The sequence below is a fragment of the Oryzias latipes genome, chromosome 17 (assembly GCF_002234675.1).
Source record: "Oryzias latipes chromosome 17, ASM223467v1".
In the NCBI taxonomy this organism is placed as follows: Eukaryota; Metazoa; Chordata; class Actinopteri; order Beloniformes; family Adrianichthyidae; genus Oryzias; species Oryzias latipes.
The window spans coordinates 27734583-27756423 of NC_019875.2; the positions used below are offsets into that span (position 1 = coordinate 27734583).

The 21841-nt window shown below is 39.6% G+C and overlaps 1 protein-coding gene across 6 annotated transcripts in view; it reads left to right on the forward strand.

The window, feature by feature from the left end:
• The window catches only part of LOC101174951 (acid-sensing ion channel 1C), a 115619-nt gene that overhangs the window by 70033 nt on the left and 23745 nt on the right, over positions 1-21841 (forward strand). The window contains exon 1 of one of the 6 annotated variants that reach the window (XM_020711162.2): positions 2051-2817. The exons of 2 other annotated variants lie outside the window; for them this stretch is intronic. In XM_020711162.2, coding sequence (XP_020566821.1) covers positions 2293-2817 — 525 coding nt within the window. In that variant the 5' untranslated portion in view covers positions 2051-2292. Of the gene's footprint in view, positions 1-2050; positions 2818-18282; positions 20254-21841 lie in introns of those variants that run through there. 3 more of the 6 variants (XM_023965532.1, XM_020711160.2, XM_020711161.2) reach the window with 3 other exon arrangements.

Sequence of the window (21841 nt, forward strand, 5' to 3'; positions counted from 1 at the left end):
GAAAAAAACAAACCGGAAAATAGAACATTGCAGTTTGCAAACAAGCCAAAGCAAAGGGCTCAAACCTCACAAACCCTATAAAGTCCCGAACTGCTGATCATCATTTGATCTATTTTAAAAGGGTTTCCAGTGGATAATTTAAGTATTCTGTGTTTTTTTTGGACAACTTCCAAGATTTCTTTGTTGTTTTCTAAGAGACAGTGTCTGCAAATCAGCAAGAATTTATTAGAAATTCGCCTCTAAATTGTGGGTTTGACCATTGATGTGGAGCAACCCGGCCCCCCTTCCTGTCGCCCATAACTGGGCTATCTGTTTACAAGCTCTCCAAAATGGTGAACAATATCGGAGCTGTCCTGCCGTTCAGTTTTGAGACAGATTCCAGCTCAGACAAGGAAAACAAAAACGTACATTGGTCTATTTGTCTGACAGTGGATGCATTAGAATGGAGCGGAGCAGGGAGGATGTGGCCCGCCCAGCGTATTTTCTACAAATACCATCTTTTTCAAAAAAATATTTTCCATCTGTTCCTGATTGACACTAGTTTGAAAATACAATTATTGTGAAATGTAATTTTAACCCTAATTTTCTTCAATATGTCCTCCATTATCAGAAAAATTCCACTAGATGCTAAAAACACTAAAAGCACCATTTACATCAGAGGGGGTCTTTGACGAAATTTGAGTGTGATTTACATTTTATTTCTTTTAAAAAGCGTATTTTAGTACCAACAATTTTGAAGGTGTTGACTCTTAGAAACTAACTTTTTTTTGCATAGAAAAGAGGAATCATTATATTTTCCGTTGACCTTTAGCAAGACAGAGGCAGCAGAGTGGGTCACAGTGTTGCGGTAACTCTGGATTTGTGTCGCTAAATAAAACTAATAAACTAGCGTTAACAAAATCTACTCAACTTGTGCTGAAACCATCAAAATATTCTCTTCAAAACTTGTGATTCACATTGTCAGGAACTGGTGGTGTTAGACCTAAAATACATGAAACTGGAGGTGGAAACTCAACATTTAATAAACTTGAAGACAAAAGTCCAAGACGAGACAAAAAGGTGACACAACAGAACAGATGACCTGAAGAGGAAGAACTCATTACCAGACACTAAAATAGACTCTGGATCTCTGCATGAGAAAATGTCTGCAGCTGTGGATTATGACAAAACCAGAACATAACTGACAAAAACCAAACCAAAATTCAATCCTCACAGAAATATCATTTACAAAGCTCACAGTACTTTACATGATCAACAGAGGCAAGAACAGGCTTCAACAGGTAACGTGTGCAGCTTGAACAACATTGTGAGGAGCAGAAAAGGAAATCCACAGCGTTGAATGATAAATCACAGAGGTTGGGACATCCAAAGAGTCTTAATGTGTTAGCAGATTAAGACAGACTTTTATTTGAAAGGAGCTTTAACCATGATAGCCACATTAATAATTACTACAATTTCAAGGGGTGAAGACGTCTACGGGTTTGGGAGGCATCCCCAGCACGACAGGTCAGACTCCTAGACGAGGGTCTGCTTTGCGTCCTGTCAGCATCTGTAAGTGAAACGAATACTTAAGGTTTTACAGAATCAATCAGTAAAACATCTGATCATCGCCCCAAAGTCATTAACCAACAGATGTGGCAGCTTTGTGCCTCCTGCTGTTGCTGAATGTTCTGCGTGGTGGAAATTTCAGACATTTTGTTTCCATAAATGTCTTATATTTCCATACAGAGGAAGGATTGCTCTGCCTTTTACCTTCCCGACCACAGGTCTGCAGTTTCTCCGTTCAGCCTCTTTGGAGCACAGAGGACGTCACACAGTAAAAACCACATTTAGTCCTTTAGTTAAAGGTAAAATTTAAATCTGTCAGTTTTGACTGGTGGAGCAGCAAACTCATTAAAACACCAATTTTAAATGAATCTGTTACTAAAATGCCAAGAATGTGAAGATCAGGGGTCAAAAAGCAGTTAGTTATCATTCCTTCTTTAGCTTCTCTGCACTCCTCTGTGATTTTCTTTTTTTCCTTTTTCCACCACTCCCTGTTGGCGTGGATCTTATTTCCCTAACGAAACTGGATCTCTTCATTTCAAAGTGCCCTCTAATCTCTCACCGATGATTGGTTGATATCACAGTTCTGTTACCTCCCAGATGGAGAGATCCAAACTGCACCCTTCTCTGAGGTGGAGAGCAGAAACCAAACCCCGTCCCGATCAGCCTCCTCTGTTCAGTCGGTTAGGGTGAACCTCTACGTCCAGCGGGTCAGGGCTGCTTAAGGACACATTGTTTTGAGACAAAATGGGATCTCCAGAAGACGAAGAACCCCGTCCTCCATCAGATATCACAGTGTTTGGGGCCAACTGTACCCTCCATGGCCTCAGCCACATCTTCCTGCCTGGTGGAGTGACTTTCCGCCGTTTGCTTTGGGCTGCGGCGTTTAGCTCTTCCCTCTCCATCTTCCTCCTCCAAGTGGCCGACCGTGTGATAGAGTACTTCCAGTACCCCCATGTCACCATCCTGGATGAAATGGACAGCCCTGTGATGTTTTTTCCAGCCATCACCTTCTGCAACTACAACAGCTTCCGAAAATCGCAGATCACCAGGAACGACATCTTCTGGATGGCCAAGATGCTCGGCGTGGAACAAGGGGACTTTGATGATTTTATGGCTGCTTTGGGGAAACCATCAGACGACAGCAAATTCTTCCCCAGCAAGACCTTCAACATGCTGGAGTTTGTTCAAAGATCCAGCCACAGCATAGAAGAGATGCTGCTGGACTGCAAATACAGAGGACAGGACTGCGGTCCAGAGAACTTCACAACAGTAAGTCTGGCTCCATTTATGGGTGCATAAAAACAACCAACACAATAAGAAACTGCTATAGAAAAAGCTAAGTCATTTTCAAAAGAACAGCAGGGTAACTTCTTAAAAATCACTTATTTTGAGGGATATTAATTAAAAAGTGTTAAACAACGTCTTAAAAAATTAAATAAAAACTCTAAATTTCATCATGTGGAAAAGCCTGGAGCTGGAGTGCCAACAACTGTGAGCTTTGTGATAGTCTTTGTGATGCTATGGCTGGAGTGCTTCATTTTTCCCACGGTAAAATGAAAAACTAGTCTGTTTATGACGCTAAACAGCAAAAACATGCAGCTTCTCGGTATAAAACATGCACTGTCATGATAAATATTCACATCAATTAAAAGGGGGGAAAACGTCATTTTAATCCAAATTATCTCATCACTTCCTTTTTTTGTTTTTTTCATAATCCTCTCTGTTTTATGGTTATTAGTGTGAATAGAATGAATAGCTTTAGGGGAAGAAAAAAGGTATTGCTGGTTTATGACATGGGGAGTTTTTGAGGAATACTAATTTCTTAGTGCCTTATCTCTGTTTACATAAGCTGGTGCCAGAAGCACCAAGATATTTCCTGGGCTTTTTCGCTGGTGCCAGCTTTTGTATCCAACCCGCTTCCTAATTTTAAGGTTTCTTCTAATGGATGTTCTTTTATTCTTTTTGAAGGAAAAGATGTAAGGGTGATTTCTGTGAGAGTGTCCTCTGAAAAATGTAAATTGTGAGGTGCCATATGGTTCACCAAATCTCTGCTGACATCATGCATCATGCATTATGAAGCAGGCATATGCTGTTTTTCAGGAGTTGCAGAATTGTATTTTTTTTTTATTGTAAATATGTGGAAAAAGCTGTCAAACTTGCAGCCTTTGTTGCAGAATCACACAAGATTAAGAAACATAGAAAAGTGGTTCATTAGAGTATTTACGAAAAATGTCTTTTTGTTCTTGGAAACCGGTTGCCATGCTCAAAATCCTATTGCAAAAACTGAGTGAGAAAGTAAAAAGACCCTCGTTTCAATAAAAATGTCCTATTTTCTGTTTTGCAAGAAAAATAATGTTATCAAGAAAGTTTTTTTTAAACAACCTTCGTTTGAGAAAATATTTCTTAGTGACTACAATTTGCATACTGTAAAATAAGAATTCTTGGTAAGACATTTTTTCTTACACCATTGGCAGTTTTGCTAATTTTTGACGTATTTTTATGGGCCAGATTTTGCAGTGTACTTTGGAAAAACCAAATTAGTGACACAACCACATTTCCACTGCCAATAAAAGTTGTGTTTTTGTGCTAAATGTCAAGAATTGCAGCAGTTAGGGCAAAGCTTATTTAAAAATCATATTTAACAAGCACAAGTAATGTACTTTCTCCTCTTTTGCAGTAACAAGTAAATTAAAACTGGTAGGAACTTTAAGATAAAGGTTGCTTTTTGCACCAAAGAGGACACAAACTAAGTCTTTAATACATAATTATGGTGCATAGAAGGAAAAAAAAAGTCAAAAGTCTCTCCTTGGTTAATTTGTTTTCAACCTTTAACTTTAGACAACCTTCAACAGAAAACTAGTTCATACATAAACAAGAGTTTTAGCAATTCCGACCCTTTCAGTTCTTACTCTTCAAATTTGAATCTTTCTCTGTGAAAAAAAAACAAAGCAGCAGATTTTGATATGGCTGCAGTCGGTCCAGTGACCTTGGCTTTTTCACATCCCCACATTCAAATTTCAGATAAATGTCAGAAATTGGAGATGCACTCAGGGCCTTAGTGTAGAGGGGGACTAATTAAAGATTCATGTAGCTGCCTGAATTCCCCCTTCTCGACTCTCTCGGCTTGCTGATCTTACTGTGGGAGGCTCAGAGGGAGGATGCAACTGAGATTATACCCATCAAATACTTCAGCTCCATCACAGCAAAGTGACTCACACAAGGGCTTGAAAACATCTGACAATTAGCTCCCTGCATGAGAAAATGTCTGCAGCAAATGACTGAGGAGAAACAAAAGCTTTTCAGTTTTACATTTTGTTTTTCTGGAAGCCTTTTGAAGATGTGACAGACACGTACCAGTCCTTATGTTTTATCAGGAGAAGACAATCATACATTCACTGCAGCGAGACGTAGGTGAGCTACGTCTCGCTGCAGTTTACCGATTTTGTTAAGAACAAAGACGAGCTCAGTTTGTCAGCAGAATATGTTTATCTGTAAAAGACTTGTATCATCAAGAAACGCTGGACTAACGTGGGCTAGGTGCCCTCTGATGATGTTTTGTCCCATCAAAAAGTTCTGCAAAGTTCTGCCGGATAACAGAAGTTTTTCTCCTTCTTACATTTTAACAGCTCCGTCATCATGAACTGTTCGATCCAACAGTCTGAATTGAAACGCGTCACTCTGGAGATCAAGGCTGAGCCAACATTAGTGTTGCATTTCCACTAATGTTGTCAAGCCGGAGGTTCATATTATCCATTACTGTTATGCTAAAAGCAGTAATTGAAAACCATGCAATGTTTGATGAAATTAATTCCAATTGTTCAGTACTTTTGTCTGCACTCGCCCAGATTGTCTACATCTGTAAGGTTAGGGTTACAGACCTAGAGGGCATGTAGGCTATGTAATGTTATCATATTGTTATGTAACACTACAGGAAATATTAAACTGAATGTCGAGAAAAGACAAAAAAAATGAATCAAAGCGATGAAATGACCCCAAACTGAAACTTAAGCCAGATTTAAAAATGTGCTGCTTAAACTTTACTGTGTTCCGTCGCTATATCGCAGTTCACCTTTCTTGATCTTGCTGCTTTGCTGTTTTTTTAGTGTAATTTCGTAGTTTTTTTTCCCCTCAACAGCACATTGTGTTCTGCATCCTGATTGACCGTAGACCACTGTCAATCAATTTCCTTTGTCTACAAAATACGTTTAATTTGCCAAATGTACATAAATCTTTGCTCAGATCTTTCTTTTGGTTCTGCTGGCCTTTTTAAGAACTGCAACATTCAGTTTTTCAGCCTCAACCAGGTTTTGCATCAAATTTAGGAATAGAAAGGGGGGGCTTTCTACAAACTCTAATAAACTGTTAGACACACAAAAAAGACTTGAACAAAGTCTCTGACCTGTTTTAAGGACTGATAACATTACCACAGGAGCTTTAGCTCCAATGTTGATATTCTTTAATCTACCGTACCTCTTCATTGATGCAACCAATGTAATTCCTGTAGATTCTGAAGCGCAGAAAAGCCAACACAAAGTCGCTTTTCTCTGCATCGGAATCCACTGATTCCCATTGATTGTGTAACTGGTCATAAAGTTATGTTGGGTTGTTGTATCGGCGGTGTTCAGTGAGTCCTGCCTACCCGTAACATTTCCCTACTCACGCTCACTGTTTAGACCAAAATTACTTCATAATTTTCTGTCTAAATCTGTACTACCTCTTTAATCTTAAAAGCTGTTTTTGCTTTTTTATGATTTTAGGTTACATTTAATTGTATGCTTCATGCAACAAATGCAATGCTATTTGTCTACTTAGCTCTGGACCCTTATGCCAGCTCACTGCTTAACTTTTGAGACTCCAAGGTTGTTTTCACACCACGCCATAACTCAGCGGCAGAGTCTCTCTGTCCAGGCGGTAAACATTTAAAATCCACAGGGTCTTTCGAACGAACCCCGTGAGCACAGCGCAGAATATGAATTTATGCAGGATCTGAACTACTCAGCCAAAGTTTAATTCATATTCCGTGCCGCTTACGGCGTTTGGGAAGAAAGACCTTGTGGATTTGGAAATGTTCATCACGCGGACAGAGAGGCACTGTAGACACGGATCTGCAGCAGATCTTCTGGATTATATACTTCTTATTTTCAACACAGGTGCTACTTCTCCACACAACTCATTAAAGACAGTCAATAACAAACTATGCATATTTTTTACTCTCTCCACCTGCACATGACGCACCAGGTGGACAACATACTATTTCCGTGTAACTGTGATACTGACCCCCTCCAATCCTCTGGGAATCTTTCCTACTCTGTTGTATTTACAATCTAACATCAAAATGATGTGTTTGTTCATATAGGTAAGATTATCTACTAAAGCAGGACAACTGGATGGTTATAAATACTATTTTACTCTACAGGTAAGAAAATCTCACGAGGTAGGATTGATCGTTAGAACATCGTCGGTGTTAAAGGGTTAAAAGTAATATTCAAACTATTATTTCAAATACGGAACTCTACTGATGGTGGTTCAATTTGCACACTGCTAACTTGGTTTGGATCAATAAGAAAATAAAAACTCAATTTACCCAGTCTAAAATAAAATGGTTTCCTAAAATGTGAGCTAATAAAGTTATAACATTCAACTCTTTTTCTTACACAATTGCAACTTTCAAACACAATGCTGACTTTATACTTTAATAATCCAATTATATGTCTATCCTTTGATACCTTAAACTTAAAAAAACTGCGTTTATATTTCCTGATGTATGCTCAGAAGAATAAGTGGGCCGACACACCCAGACTTGGAGTTAGATTAAAGCTGCCAGGCTGGCTCAAAGGAATAAATGATGTCTCAGAGTGAGTGTTCAGGATACACACGGAAATAGCAACAGTATCATTTCAATCGATCAGAAGCTCAGCACTTTAACAAGCTGCACAAATGCAGACACAGTCATGCACGTTCATTCTATTACCGTTGATCCTCCGTATTGTTTCTCGACTTCCTGTCACACAATTGGATTGTGTGCAAACCAGAGTGCCTTTAAACGTTTTTGTAAAATGACTTTAGGGGTTTGTCTGCCCTTTTTGCAGATTTCATCATCTGAATGCGGCGTTTACAAAATCCCCTGCAGTTAATGTAGACGCTGAAGAGAGTAAATTAAAAAAAAATTAAAAAGCAGATATAATCTGCTGTAAATGTCTGCGATGTTCAGAAACAATGATTTTAGCTGTGGTAGAAAACGAGCAGGGCTGAAGACGCAAAAGACATCAAGTGAAAAAGCTTAAAAGGTGAGTGCTGAGACTAAATGGAAATAAATGAGAAAGGAGTGGGGAAAAGTGGAGGTTAGGATTGAGACAGGACTGCAGGAACTCAGGACCATCATTGTGATTCAGCCTCCTTTGGAGCAAAGCCAGCACCACGATGCACAAAGCGTTAGAAAGGACGAAAGGGAGATGTGAAGGAGCGTGGAATTACAGTTCCGCTTAAAGCGCGAAAGAAAGGGTGAAGGGACAATAAGCTGCATAAGACAAAACAAAATCACAGTGTAGATGACAGACTAGATAGCAAAAACCTGATTACTCAGTCAGTAAAGGCCAATGTGGAAGTCATTGTTACTGTAATTGCAGCATTGGCAGTGCGATCAATGATGGAGAGGAGGAATACAGATGGAAGGAACACGGGGTAAGATTGCATTTTGCTGACTTGCGCATATAGCAGGAAATGCTACCAGAGGCAGGCATTAAAGGTGCCAGATGACAGAACCTCTTAACTTAATTAGCTTGTTAGGTGGAGACACCAAACACAAGCACAGCTGTGTCCAAAACCAATAGAGACGGCCATTATGTTTTGTTGTAGGTTGGTTGTCTTCTGGCATTCTGGTGTCCAAACAAAAACGTCTCATTATTTCTTTCCCTACAGCTTATACAAACCTGTAGGCGCACAATAAAGTGGTGCCTTTCATCGTTTGATCAGCTGAGTAGATCTTCTTACCATCTTCATAACAAATCATTTGACTTTAAATATCTTAAAGCCCCACTCTGATCATCGTTTGATCTGTTTTAAAGAGTTCCCAGTGGTCTTTTAATTAGGACAATGCCATTTTCAGCCCAAATGTAATTTTTTAATAAAAGTTGTGGCCGGAACTGTTAGCATGGAGTACGCCTACCCCTGTTTCCCGTCATCCCTCTGTTTACATGACTCTCCTGCTTGCTGACAGCCCGTCACACCCCCTAACCTAACATACACGGGGCAACAAAAACAATAAGCAAAATTGGAGCTATCCAGCCATACAGTTTTGATCTCAATCGAGGAAAACAAAGACACACATGGATCTCTTAATCTACAAAAGGATGCATCAGAATGGAGCAGAGCAGCTTGTGGTTGCCGTATTTAGCACCTACGTCAAAGTCACAAGGTTTTTCTAACTGCTTTATCTCATCTGACTCGAATTCACAACGATTTGAATACAGAAGCACTCAAAAACACAAGTTTAAGCTTAATTGTCTTCATATACAGTATGTGTCCTCTGTCATGAGAAAAAATGCAACACGTGTATTAAAAACACGATTCTTTTTGGAGTGGATCTTTAAAAACCAAAAGGAAAATGGTATTTGTCTGAGTTTAAATACTGAAGGAAAATGCATGAAGCTCAAAAACAGGAAGTGTTTAATCTGCTCCAGTTTTAGGCATCTTCCCGTTTCTTTGCTTAACCTTTGGAAATTTGGGCACCATGGATTAAAGACCTAGAAAAGAAGAGTTTGCCAGTGAAAGTACTCCTAGAGATTTATGGAGGGGATTTATCAACATGCAACTTAAAACTTGAGTGACAGCACTGGTTTTTTTTTTGTTTGTTTGTTTCTCTTCATGCTCTTCTTTCCAGCCTGGAACAAAACAAGGCAGAACGACAGCAGTGAAGCAGCCGCATCTGGTTTTTACTGATACAAACCGCATCTGCCCTCTACCTGCTCTGCTCAGGAGGACACGATGTGCTTTAGCCGTGTCAAAGATCTGTAAATCACAGATGCTTTTCTCCTTTCGCCAAAAGTGAAAAATCTGACGTAACAACCAGTAAACGTTTTATTTTCAGACGTAGAGCAAGGAAAATGTAGCTTAATTTATGTGCACTGCGGAACTTTTGAGGTTTTATTTTATTTATAGATATCCTTAAAGAAAATTATGGCAAACTTTGATGAATATTAGATGAGCTATTTCACAGTGTATTTCTCTTCCTAGTAAGAATCCATTCTGGCTTACTTTGCACTTCTTGCTGTGCATATAAAGTAGCTGTGCTGCTTTTTAAAGTCTTTGGAGCTGCTTTCATTTAGCGACAAGCCACAAGATGTCTCCCTTTGCTAAAGGAGCCCCCTTGTGCACCAGAGGGAGAGAAAACGTCAGATATCTTGTGTTTTAAATGTTTTTCTGTTGGTTTTTATGATTTATATGTTTAATTTCAAAACTAATTTGCTTTTAATATAGATTTTTTTAATAGGTTAATAATGAAAATGTATATACTTACCTTTTGATGAGTACGTTTTTGGATTTCCTCCCCAAGGTGGACTTCAAATAAATGTAAATGTTTTTTTCCGCAAATAATACTGTGTTTTAGTACTGAAGAATCAACAGAATATAGTTTCCCACATTTCACATAAAAGTTTTTTTGCAGTTTCATTTCAATGACATTTCGATAATCATCTCTTTCCTGTTGGTGTGATTTTTCCATTCCTGTTTATTGATGTATTAATTATTCTATAAAATTAACTTTAAATGCATGATTTCTCACCTCACAGTTTTTTTTATTGTTGCCAAAAATGCTCAAATGGAAGAATACAAATCAAGCAAAATACATAAGACTTGCTATTTGGTATTTAGATAAAAACATATTTTTTAAAAGCTATTTACTAAATTCTATTCTGTAACTGGAATTGAATATCAATTTTTGTCAAGTCTCCTCAAATAGAATTAGCCTAATTTGCACTTTGATTGAAAAACTGAGATGTTTGTAGTGAAACAAAGAATAATCTGGATGTTTAGATCTAAACCTGCCAGAGGAAGGACATTTATTTTACCCAAATCGTGTAAAAGGCAGAAGATTTGAATTTACTCTTCAAAGAACCAAGTCCATGACTTTGTAAGAAGCTAAAGTACTACAAAATAAAATAACTGGAAGGGGTGGAAGAGAGTAAAAGGAGAAGAGGTGAGAAAGTGGGGAATACAAGTACTGATTTGAATAAGTTATTATTTTAAGCTGTAACAATTATACCAAATCTGCTGGAAAGACAAATATTACATCAAAGGTGAAATTCTGACACGAAGATGAGTGGAAAACATCTGTCCATCAATACACTGTGGGTTAGGAGGAGGGATGAGGCAGACGGGGAGCAGTGTGGCAGTGTGCACGTGAGGGTGGAGATACATGCATGCTGCCGAAGTGAACCGTGTGTTCATAAGCGGAACCAGATCCTATCCAGCCAGACCAGGATAGGGGAGGAGAGACCCCCAGGCCAGGAACCCCCCCGGCACCGGACCCAGGCAGCCCAGGAGGGGGGGAGGAGGGGATCGCCCACCCACCCAGCCAGGCGCAGAGAATGCCCCCCTACAGGGGCCCCCCCGACGCCCAAAGGCATAAGCGAACCCGGCGTCCGGCCCCCAGGCCACAGGACAGGAGCGCTTGGCCGTACCAGGCGGCAGCCATGGGGGCCACCGGCGCCCCGCCCCCGCGAGCCAGCCCCGGCACCCGGCCCGAGCATTCCAGAGATCGCCGAGCACCCACAGCCACCCCCCATAACCCTACCCTCTACAACCCTCCTCCCCCGCCATATTATCTAAGCCCCCCTCCCCAACCCCCTTAGTGCCCTCCCCCCTCTGTGATGGGGAGGGAGAGCCCCAGAGGATCCCAGCGAGCCAGCCCCCAGGTCCGTCCCACCCATGCACTCTCGCACACATACTCAAAATTTTCTGGTTACCCCCCACTCCCCGCCGCCATGCAGTAACCCCCTCCGACCGACCGACCCCCCAGCGCCGCACGCTTGACCTCATTTGTTAGTTTTATGTCAAAACATTTCCAATGTGTTTGATTTAAAGGCCGAGTCGCACAGACACGACGTGTTTCTTGCATTTGTCATTTGTTGATGTGCACAGATGTCCGTCAAAGGTTTTGGTTGTCGGGTCTTCACCGGTATTCGGTTTTGAGCATAAAAATTTTTTTGTCGGTTGCGATTTACGCAGTTAACACATATTTTTTGTAATTTATTTGCAATTAATACATAAATTTTACTTAATCATGTATGATTTTTCAAGATACATACGTAAATTTGAGGCTTTCCATGACCATTCCACATATGTACCACCAATGTAAAACTTTTATTTCGCACATGCGATGAACATATCACTTTCAAATTACATAATGGATGCATGACTTTTGGGCCAGATTTGGCATCTTGTTCTTTGATTTATTCTATTTATTTATTTTCATTTATTCAAACTTTTTCTGTGGTCTAACCTAGTTCATTTCTGATACATTGGTCAAAATTTCACATACAGACCACAACTTTTCTCACTTTTTCACACGACGACCAATTTTCATCCGCGTAATATGCTGATAATTTCCATAGTGGCTGTATAAGATGGCCTCAAGCTTAATTTTATCAGAGTTAGAATTTTCATAGTTGAGAAAATGGCATTTCAAAGCAAGCATGGTTGGATTTTCTTTTTTTTTTTTGTTAGCAATTCTTTATCACCAAAATATTCTTCTTTCTCTTTCGGCTTTTCCCATCAGGGGTCGCCACAGCGAATCATCCTTTTCCACCTCACTCTATCATGGACATCTTATACCCTAACATTAGCCAACTTCATGTCCTCTGTTAAGACATCCATGTATCTCCTCTTTGGCCGTCCTCTTGCCCTCCTGCCAGACAGCTCCATCTCCAACATCCTTCTATCAATATATCCACTATCCCTCCTCTGAACATGTCCAAACCATCTCAGTCTGGCTTCTCTGACTTTGTCGCTAACACAGGCAACATGAGCCGTCCCTCTGATATACTCGTTCCTTATCCTGTCTAACCTGGTCACTTCTAAGGAGAACCTCAACATCTTCATCTCCGCTACCTCCATCTCAGCCTCTTGTCTCTGTCTCACTGCTACCGTCTCTAACCCATAGAGCAGAGCTGGTCTCACCACTGTCTTGTACACCTTTCCTTTGAGTCTTGCTGACACTCTTCTGTCACACAACACTCCTGACACTTTCCTCCAACCGCTCCAACCTGCCTGCTATGGCCTCTTCACCTCTTTTCCACACTCCCCATCACACTGAACTGTTGACCCCAAGTACTTAAACTCCTGCACCTTCTTCACCTCAGCCCCCTGTAACCTAACGCTTCTACCTTGATCCCTCTCGTTCAGACACATGTATTCTGTCTTACTACGACTGACCTTCATACCTCTTCTTTCCAGAGCAAACCTCCACCTCTCTAGCTGTTCCTCCACCTGCTCTCTACTCTCACTGCAAATTACAATGTCATCCGCAAACATCATTGTCCAGGGAGATTCCTGTCTTACCTCGTCTGTCAGCCTGTCCATCAACATAGCAAACAAAAAAGGACTCAAAGCTGATCCTTGGTGTAGTCCCACCTCCACCTTGAACTCCTCTGTCTGACCTACAGCACATCTCACCACCGTCATACTTCTCTCATACATGTCCTGAACTACTCTGACATACTTCTCTGCCACTCCAGACGACCTCATACAGTACCACAGCTCCTCCCTCGGCACCCTGTCATACGCCTTCTCTAAATCTACGAACACACAATGCAGCTCCTTCTGACCTTCTCTGTACTTTTCCATCAACATTCTCAAAGCAAAAATGGCATCAGTGGTGCTCTTACGGGGCATGAAACCATACTGCTGCTCACAGATCTCCACCTTCTTCCTAAGCCTGGCTTCCACTACTTTATCACCAAAATATTAATTGAAACAATTGTCCTTCCTTGTGAAAATATCTATTTTAATATCATTTCTCTCTACAATTCATATATTTTTTTCTTTGTTTTCTCTTTGCACCTGTAAACTCTGTGATCTTCAGCCGGGATTTATGTTTTGTTTTAGCTCGTGGCCCTTAAAAGAAAAAAACCCTCTCCTTGACTCAGTCAACCCTCCTGCCATCCCTCTAATGAGGCGTCTGGGGTTGAGCTCAGCTCCAACATGAAAGAAGACGGTTGCCGTCGTTCCTGGCAACCAAGGATATTAGAGGCAGATTATAAATATGGCAAAAACTGTAAAAAAATCTGTAATTTTTTTTTTTTATTTCCCTCAAAAAAGCAATTAAATGTCCTGCAAACTTTTATTGCATCATCACCCTCTAATTACATGTTTGAGCAGTGAGGCAAAGATGAAATGTGTTTGTTTGTTACGGCTGGGAATCTATTATCAGCAGGAACTCGTTCACAGTTGGAACTAATGGTTGTTTTATAGGAAACAAATAATAACAAAAAATCTTCATATTTTGTCTCAGCTGGGAGCAGATAATTGAATTTGATTCAGAAACAGTTTGACACAAATAAAGGGTAAAAAAAGGAAATGCTCATCTAGCTGTTAAACTGCAGAGGCTGCTGTAATGCTGCAGATTTCACCACTTAAGTTTAAGTGTTTTATTATAATCTAGGAAGCATGATCAAGCTGGAGTTACACTCAAAAATCCTAATATCCTCTGACAATTAAAAAAAGGTTTTCTAAAACCAAAATCATTTTTTCTGCTTTGATCTAACAGACTTTTTATTTCATTTTTTGCATGTTTTGTATCCAAAATATCCAATACCTTTACAAACTTTAAATTCTTTATTGAATGTATTACTAGCCAATTAAAAGCAGTCCAGATTTTTAAATACAATCAAAACATGCCTGTTCTACGGAGCCCGTGTCCTGACATTAAAAAACTAAAATATATCTCGTTCCCACAGATTAATATCTTGTTCCCACAAGATAATATTACGTTCCCTCGAAATAATTAATTCGTGCGAACGCAATAATTATTCACGTCATAAGTCATTCATGAACACGGATATGGTCTCCGTCCGGCCAAAAAGCAGCTTTCAGCGGTAACTTCCGTGTCTCTGTGACCCACATTCGTTCAAGAAAGGAAAAAGAAAAACAAGAATCATCAATTTATTATTGTCTCAATAAATATTAGAAAAATATCATAAGATTTATGATACCTGGGCTTGCTGCTTTGCCACACGATTCACCTTTTGCTTGTCATGCCGGCATTCAGGCAGATGGCTGGCCGGTAGACAGACAGCCAGCTGATATTGTTGTTTAGGGTTGAATATAGGAATAATAATATTCAGGACTTGTCTTTTATTAACATACTCTTTAGCAGTCGCTTTACATTCGAAGGCTAGTAGGCTACATGCTAACTAGCCGATCATTTATCCTGTTCTTCACGTCATAGAATAGATTTACAGCAGATACCTTCACATTTCTGTCTGTGTGTGTCTCATTATATTGCATTGAAGACACGGAGGATGTTCATCGCTAATCAGTGACGTTCGTCATCCTGGCACGGTCTCCGTCCATCTTGCTGCAAAAGCCGCTTTCTGCCGCTGCTTCCGTGTCTCTGTGAGCATTCAATAGGGGTAAAAATAAAGGCTAGAATGATCGATCTATTATTGTCTCGATGAAAATCAGACAAATATCGTAAGATTAGGCTGGCTGCTTCGCCTACTGGACTGAACTCCAAGCTCCTAGCATTACAAACAAGGATGTGAGCAATATCTCGTCATGCATCACGCATACACAAGATGCATTTCAACCAATCACCGTGTCCCTGTAACTGCAGTGTAACAATAAGACCAATGATTGGCTGTTAGAAGTAAAAGCCAATTAAAATGCAGTCCAGATTTTTAAATGCATTTAAAATATGCCTGTTATCTGCTTAACTGACTGGCTTTACTTGACACTAAATATTGCATCTGTACAGCTCATTATTGTCTGCAAACCCATTTTAGATTTTTACATCAAAATTAGCCCACCACCCACCCAGCCAGGTGCAGAGGAGGCCCCCCTCCAGGGGCCCCTCCGGCACCGGGAGGCATAGGAGAGCCCAGCACAAATTTTCAGTTTTGTCAAAGAAAAAAAAACATATATAGAGATAAATATCATCCCAAGCACAGAACCAAACAATCAGTAAATCCTCTCAAACATTTCTATAGGAGTCAGTCCTAATAAAACCTATGAAAGGCAGCAGTGAATCATGTAAGTTGGGCCCAATGGAGCAGAAGATCTTGAAGTCTACTATTGAGAATGAAAGGAAAGCGAGGCACAAAAGACTCATTACAGTCTTTTGTAAAAAAGAAACCTGTTGGCTACATGGCAGAAAAACCTGTTGTGCTTTTTCCAGGAAGGAGCATTAAACAAGTCTAGCTTTGTAAACACTTTTTCAATAAATAGAACCAAAAACACAGCAACGCCCTGTTAGTATAAACCAATTATAGTAATTAATCTTTGTGCAAATTTTCACAAATTGTATTTATGTCAAATTATTTTACAGGCTTCATTTCATTCTATTTGTTTTTAATGTATAATGTGGGATAAATAGCTAAGTTCTTCTAATATTTGTACATTTAATGCCAGCTCAGTAAGCTGTAAAACCAAACATAAAATTCTATAAAAATGTGGATTTAATTGAGAACAACTAAAGTCAATTTCAGCTACATTTAATTTGAGTTCAGGCAGATTTTCCCGGGTTTTTTTTATGGTAGGGCTTTGTTCTATAATGCAGTGATCACTGAAAAATCTGTGAAACCTGTGAATGACATCAAAATGAAACCTTAAAAAATAGGTTACTCCAATTAAATGATATATATTCTCTTTGAAAATGAAGGAATACATAAGAATAAATTAAAATAAGATAACCACGGCTAGTGCAACATTCTGTCTACTGTAGTTATTATTCACAGTTGTTAAATAATAAACTAGTTACCAAATGTGTTGCCTCAGCAGCACTTGTTTGCCCTAAAGCGTTTGCTGTAGTGTTTCAGGAGAAGTCAAAGCAAGAATTACATCGAACAGCAAAGTCATGGAAAAAGTGAAAAATCTCCTGGTAGCTGATTGATCTTCAGCAGAGTTTTCAAGTTTTTTTCAGAGCTCCAAGAGCCTGACGTTGTGGAGCTCACTGATTGCAAATGTCACAGTAATTTTTAAAATGTGTGACAGAATTTCTGCGGTAGCAGGGATATCCTTGAAGTTAAAATATTTCCTCAAAAAACCCCAGCAGGTGAGGTTTTGTTAACACTGGGTTTTGTAGAAACATCAGCCCCTCCAGCTCTGTATGCCTAACAAATGGTCTGCAGGTGAGCTTCCATACAAAAATCTGAAATTATTGTGTTGAGAAAAACGCAGGACTTTTTTGTTATGCAAGACAGAGCAGCAGCAGGATGACACTCCTTCATTTGAGAGTTTAGTTCCACATCACACAGGTGGTGCTCAAACATCAGGTGACTATAAGCAAAAGATTCTGGAAAGCATTTCCATGTTGCTGAATCAGACAAAATCAATCTCCTTAACGTTACGATAAGCTAAGTTCAAATAAATAAAAAATATAAACATCTTCCGATGCTGAGTTTCCAATGCAACTCATGCATCACACTCTTAGATACAAACCAGAAGAATGTCTGTAACATCCAGCAGAGCGTAAGATTAAAGCTCCAGTCTCATTCTGAAGCATTTCACGTCTGCTTTAGAACTAAAACAAAAAACTTTTTGGGCTCATAGTGTTTGGATTTATCAAAATAAATCCAAACAGTATGAGCCCAAAAAGTTTTTCATGAGGGGTTTTTTTGGAGTTAAAAAAAGTTACTCACCACCTTGAGCTCTAATATGAAAACCACTCGCCACAAAGACAGCCCCCCCCTCACCCGAGCTGCCACTATGATGTACTCTTGATCAGTCATGAAACCACAAGTAAATGAATATAGCTGATTCTGATTCTAATTTAAAAAATAATAATAATTAAAGGCGTTCCGGTAAAAACATTTGCAAACAGGGAAACGCCATTTTTGCGAACTTGCCGTGCTAATGCCGTTCAAAATGTACACCTTTGAATTCGAAATGATGCTCGAGGAGTTAGGAGGCGAAACGAGTCCAAGCGAAATCCTTAGGAGTTTAAATTTGTGAAAGGTACTATTTAGGATGGTGGTTTCTTCCTGAGGTCAAAGGTCAACTAAACTTCGGTTCTGGTTGTCTTAATTTGGCAGCTTGTGTGTGAATATTACTGAAGATCGCTCAAACAAAACTGTATTTTCTCATATTGGGCCAAAATTAGAAAGTTGCTAAATTTCACAGTTTTTCCACAAAATGCCTGGCAAGCCATAGCTCCTGTGGCCATCCCATAATAATTTCCAACTTCCTCTGGATATCCCCAACACATGTTTTGATTTAACTAGTGAATTTTTAAGTATACATTTTTTGAGCTCCATAAATGGATCATAACTTATTCTGTAATAAAGAATAAAGCAAAAGAAGAGTTTAGAGAAATAAGATCGCAGGATGTTAATTTAAGCTCAATGAAAAAAATTTAGGATAAAAAAACTAAAAGCACAAGGATTTTGAAATAAGGTGCTCATGAAAAGATCATTTTATCCAACATTTAAACACTTTGATTAGCTGTGATATTATATTTAGGTAAATTATACACAGCGGGATAACAGGCTTGGCTGTAAAGAGACTGTGGGAGAGATGACCATGGTTAGAGCAGCCCTACTTCATGGTGTACATGAGAGAAAGGTGTGCTGGAGTCTGACTGCAGACCTGCTGTCCGACACAGATTCAAGGAAACCTGAAGGATGGAATAAAAAATGCAGGATGCTCTCTAGGAACATCAAGATATACAGACAGTGATGCACGGATGATTTATTTTTATCTCATGTTGGCAAACACCCATCATGCTTTCAGCAAATCATGCATCATTTCTAGCACTGTGATATGTGGACGTCATGTAAAATACTAAGGCGGTCATTTTTCTTTTTTTTATGGAGACGGAGTAGGACGAATAAAATCAAAAGGAAGTAAAATTCTGACAGCTAATCAATATAAAGTCGGTAAAGCGAAGCAGATTCACAAATCCTGTCAGCTTGTTCTTACCCTCTAAAATATTCAAACATTTCATTTATTATTTCGGTGTCTATCAATTTTAAGACATATCAGGTTGGTTGCCCAGAAAAAAAAACTCTTGTTAACACACACAGTGTTAACAAAATGCAGCAAACTGTCTTTTTTTTTTAAAAAAAGATGATCATAAACATGGGATTTTCTTTTTATCTTAATCAACCTATTGTATGAATATAGATGAAAGCTATTCAACATCCACTGTTATTTTTAGGCTTCGACACTTTGTGTAATTTCTTTATCACAGTTATTCCTACTTTGATCAATACCAGCACCCTCCGCCTCTCGGTTTCAACGGAGGTCTACTTCATCACCGGAGGAAAACAATTTCATCCACTGGCTCCACCTCATTCTCCATTTGACTGGGGAGAGGGAGTGTGCACAGGGGGAGAAAGAAGCTCTTTTTTCCTTTCAGCAGGCAGCAAATCAACAGCCTAAAAAGGCAATCTTCTAAATCTGTGCAAAAAAAAAAAAAAAAAGGCAGAAGAAGGCTGCTAGAAGACAGAGACCTCCGACATCTGTAGCCATCGTCAGGCGCTGGAGAGGAAGATTGAGGAGTGAAAGATCTGAGAAGCCCCCTCCGGATTTTACAAGTGATCACATCTGGGAATGACGCCGTCCTTTACATCGGCAATTATCCCACCCATTCATGTGTTGATGGGAGACTTAGGACAGGTGTTTTGGATGTTTTCATCCTTGGAGTGATTCGTCCCTTCTGGTGACAAAGGAACCATCACTTAAGTCAAATTCATTTTTTGCCTTTAATGCCAGTGAAACTGCGACTTTAAATGGACTCCAGAAGCCTTTCCTGGGATTTTTGAAATCTGGACATGGTTTGGAAGTCTGTGTGAGTAAATTGACATCTATTCTGGGCTACAAAGAAACTGCTCTTCAGTTAAACTCTTGCATTGGCTTGCAAATATGGTCAAAGCACCTTCATCTGAATCAATTGCCCCGGGGCCAAGCAAGTCAAACGATCCCCAAGAGAGCACTCCGAGCTCGCTTCAAAACACCCTGAAAGAAACCACCGTGGAGTTCATCAGGAGGACCAAAGTCCATGGCCTGAAGTTCATTTTCTCTCCGAATAAATCCAAATTTCAACAGATCATTTGGATTCTAGCCTTCCTCCTTTGTATCAGCCTTTTCTGTACTTGGTCTTGGAATCGCATCTTCTACCTGATGTCCTACCCAGTCGTTACCAAAATCTACATGGTCTGGGCTCACAACATGTCCTTTCCCGCTGTGACTCTGTGCAATAAAAATGTGTTCCGTGTTTCCGCCCTGACGAAGGATGACCTGTACCACAGCGGCTACTGGATGGACCTCATGAATCCCAACCACACTCTCATCAACAGGAGTCTGTCCATCCTTAAAGAGAGCCACAGGCCGGGTCTCCTGCGTCTGCTGGACTTCCGTAACTACGCCCCGCCCCCAGATTACAGTGTCAACACCACTGAGATGATGAGTCGGCTTGGACACCAGCTGGAGGACATGCTGCTGGAGTGCAAGTTTCGCGGGGAAACCTGCACCTTCAGAAATTTCAGCACAGTATGTAGAAATGGAAGGATGCTTTGTAGCAGGCGTGGATTTGCAGGTTGTTTACGAGGTGTATTAATAATTCATCTGACAGTCCTTCTGTGTAGCAGCCATTCATCTGACTGGTTTAAGCTGTTTATGTTTCACGTCTGGAAACATTCTTGCTTTCAGAACGCGACCGCTTTTCTTTAAACGAAAAAGACATTCTCTGATAATCACTCAGACCAAAAGACGTCGTGAATTCATGTAACTGTCAATTATGGATTTTTTTTTTCTAAATCCCTGCTTTGCAATAAAGCCTTAGTGATATCAGTACTGCAGAAGAAAAACCAGAACATACATAATTCAGGCCTCATGGATCAGTCTAAATTAAAGTTTTAGCTTTTTTAATTAAACATTCTTCAGGCATCAGGAGAATGTGCTGCACAGATTTCATCTGAACCAGCAGATGTGTTTCAGATATACATTTTTGAGTAGTTGAATTGTGAAACTGGACATTCATAAAGCATAACTTTAATTATGTATATGTTCTCCGGGGTTCTTAACCAATGGTTTGAAACAACACTAGCAATAGTTTTTTAGCTGCTTGATAAAAGCATTCGGGTTTACCGACTGGAAGGGGTTAAACATGCAGCTGCTCACCTTTTAGTGATTAAAATTACTGCAATTTAAGTCATAAAACCCAAATCCAAAGCTTCAAAACTTTATCTTTTTTACAATGTGATTCTATCAACATCCCGCAGTTACTTTCCAATATTCATCCAATAAATGCAAAGCTTCTGCATTATAATGTAAATCTGTCTTCAATAGACAGCTAGATATTGTCATATTTAGGTGGTAATTATGGTTCTCACTCAAATATTCACTCTGATCATCTTTTTGACCTATTTTAAATGTGCTTCCATTGGTCTTTTAATTGTGATTAAACTGTGTTTAGGCATAATCCAATAACCTGCTCATTTTCTTGGACATGGTTTCTGCAGAGCTGCAGTTATAAGCTCTTTTTTTAAATGGCTTTTTTTTTTTCGTGTGCTCCTGATTCACAGCCATTTGAATAAAGAAATACTCAGAAATTTTACTTTGAGCTAAATTTTCTTAAAACATGTCCCCCATCATCAGAATAATGCAACAGCAGAATGTTAAAAACACTAAAAATACACTTTTCCTCTGAGTGGGTTTTGAAAAAGATATCCTGGTCTAAATCTTAAAAAAATAAAATAAAATAAAAGTTCCCAGATGGTTTCTAGTCTCTTTGGGGACCTGATTAAATCCCCAGCAGGTGAAAGACATGGAGCTGAGCCTAACAGCATCCGTCTGAGCTGCAGTGAGGCTGTCTGAGCCCGGACATGGAACGCTGGACGCTGATCTCTGGAGATTAGCTTTGACACACTGCCTGGGCTTTGCCAGCAGAAGTTTCAGCTGAGCTTTCGATGTGACTTTTTTCTTTCTTTCGAGCAAGTCTGTCATTAATTTTCAATTGTTTTTAGAACTTGAGAAAAAGTTATCACCTTAAGAAGCCATTTAATATGAAAAATGCACTTGTTGACAGCATTTCAAATGTTTAATTTTGACTTTTCTTGGGTTAATATTTCTCCCTTTC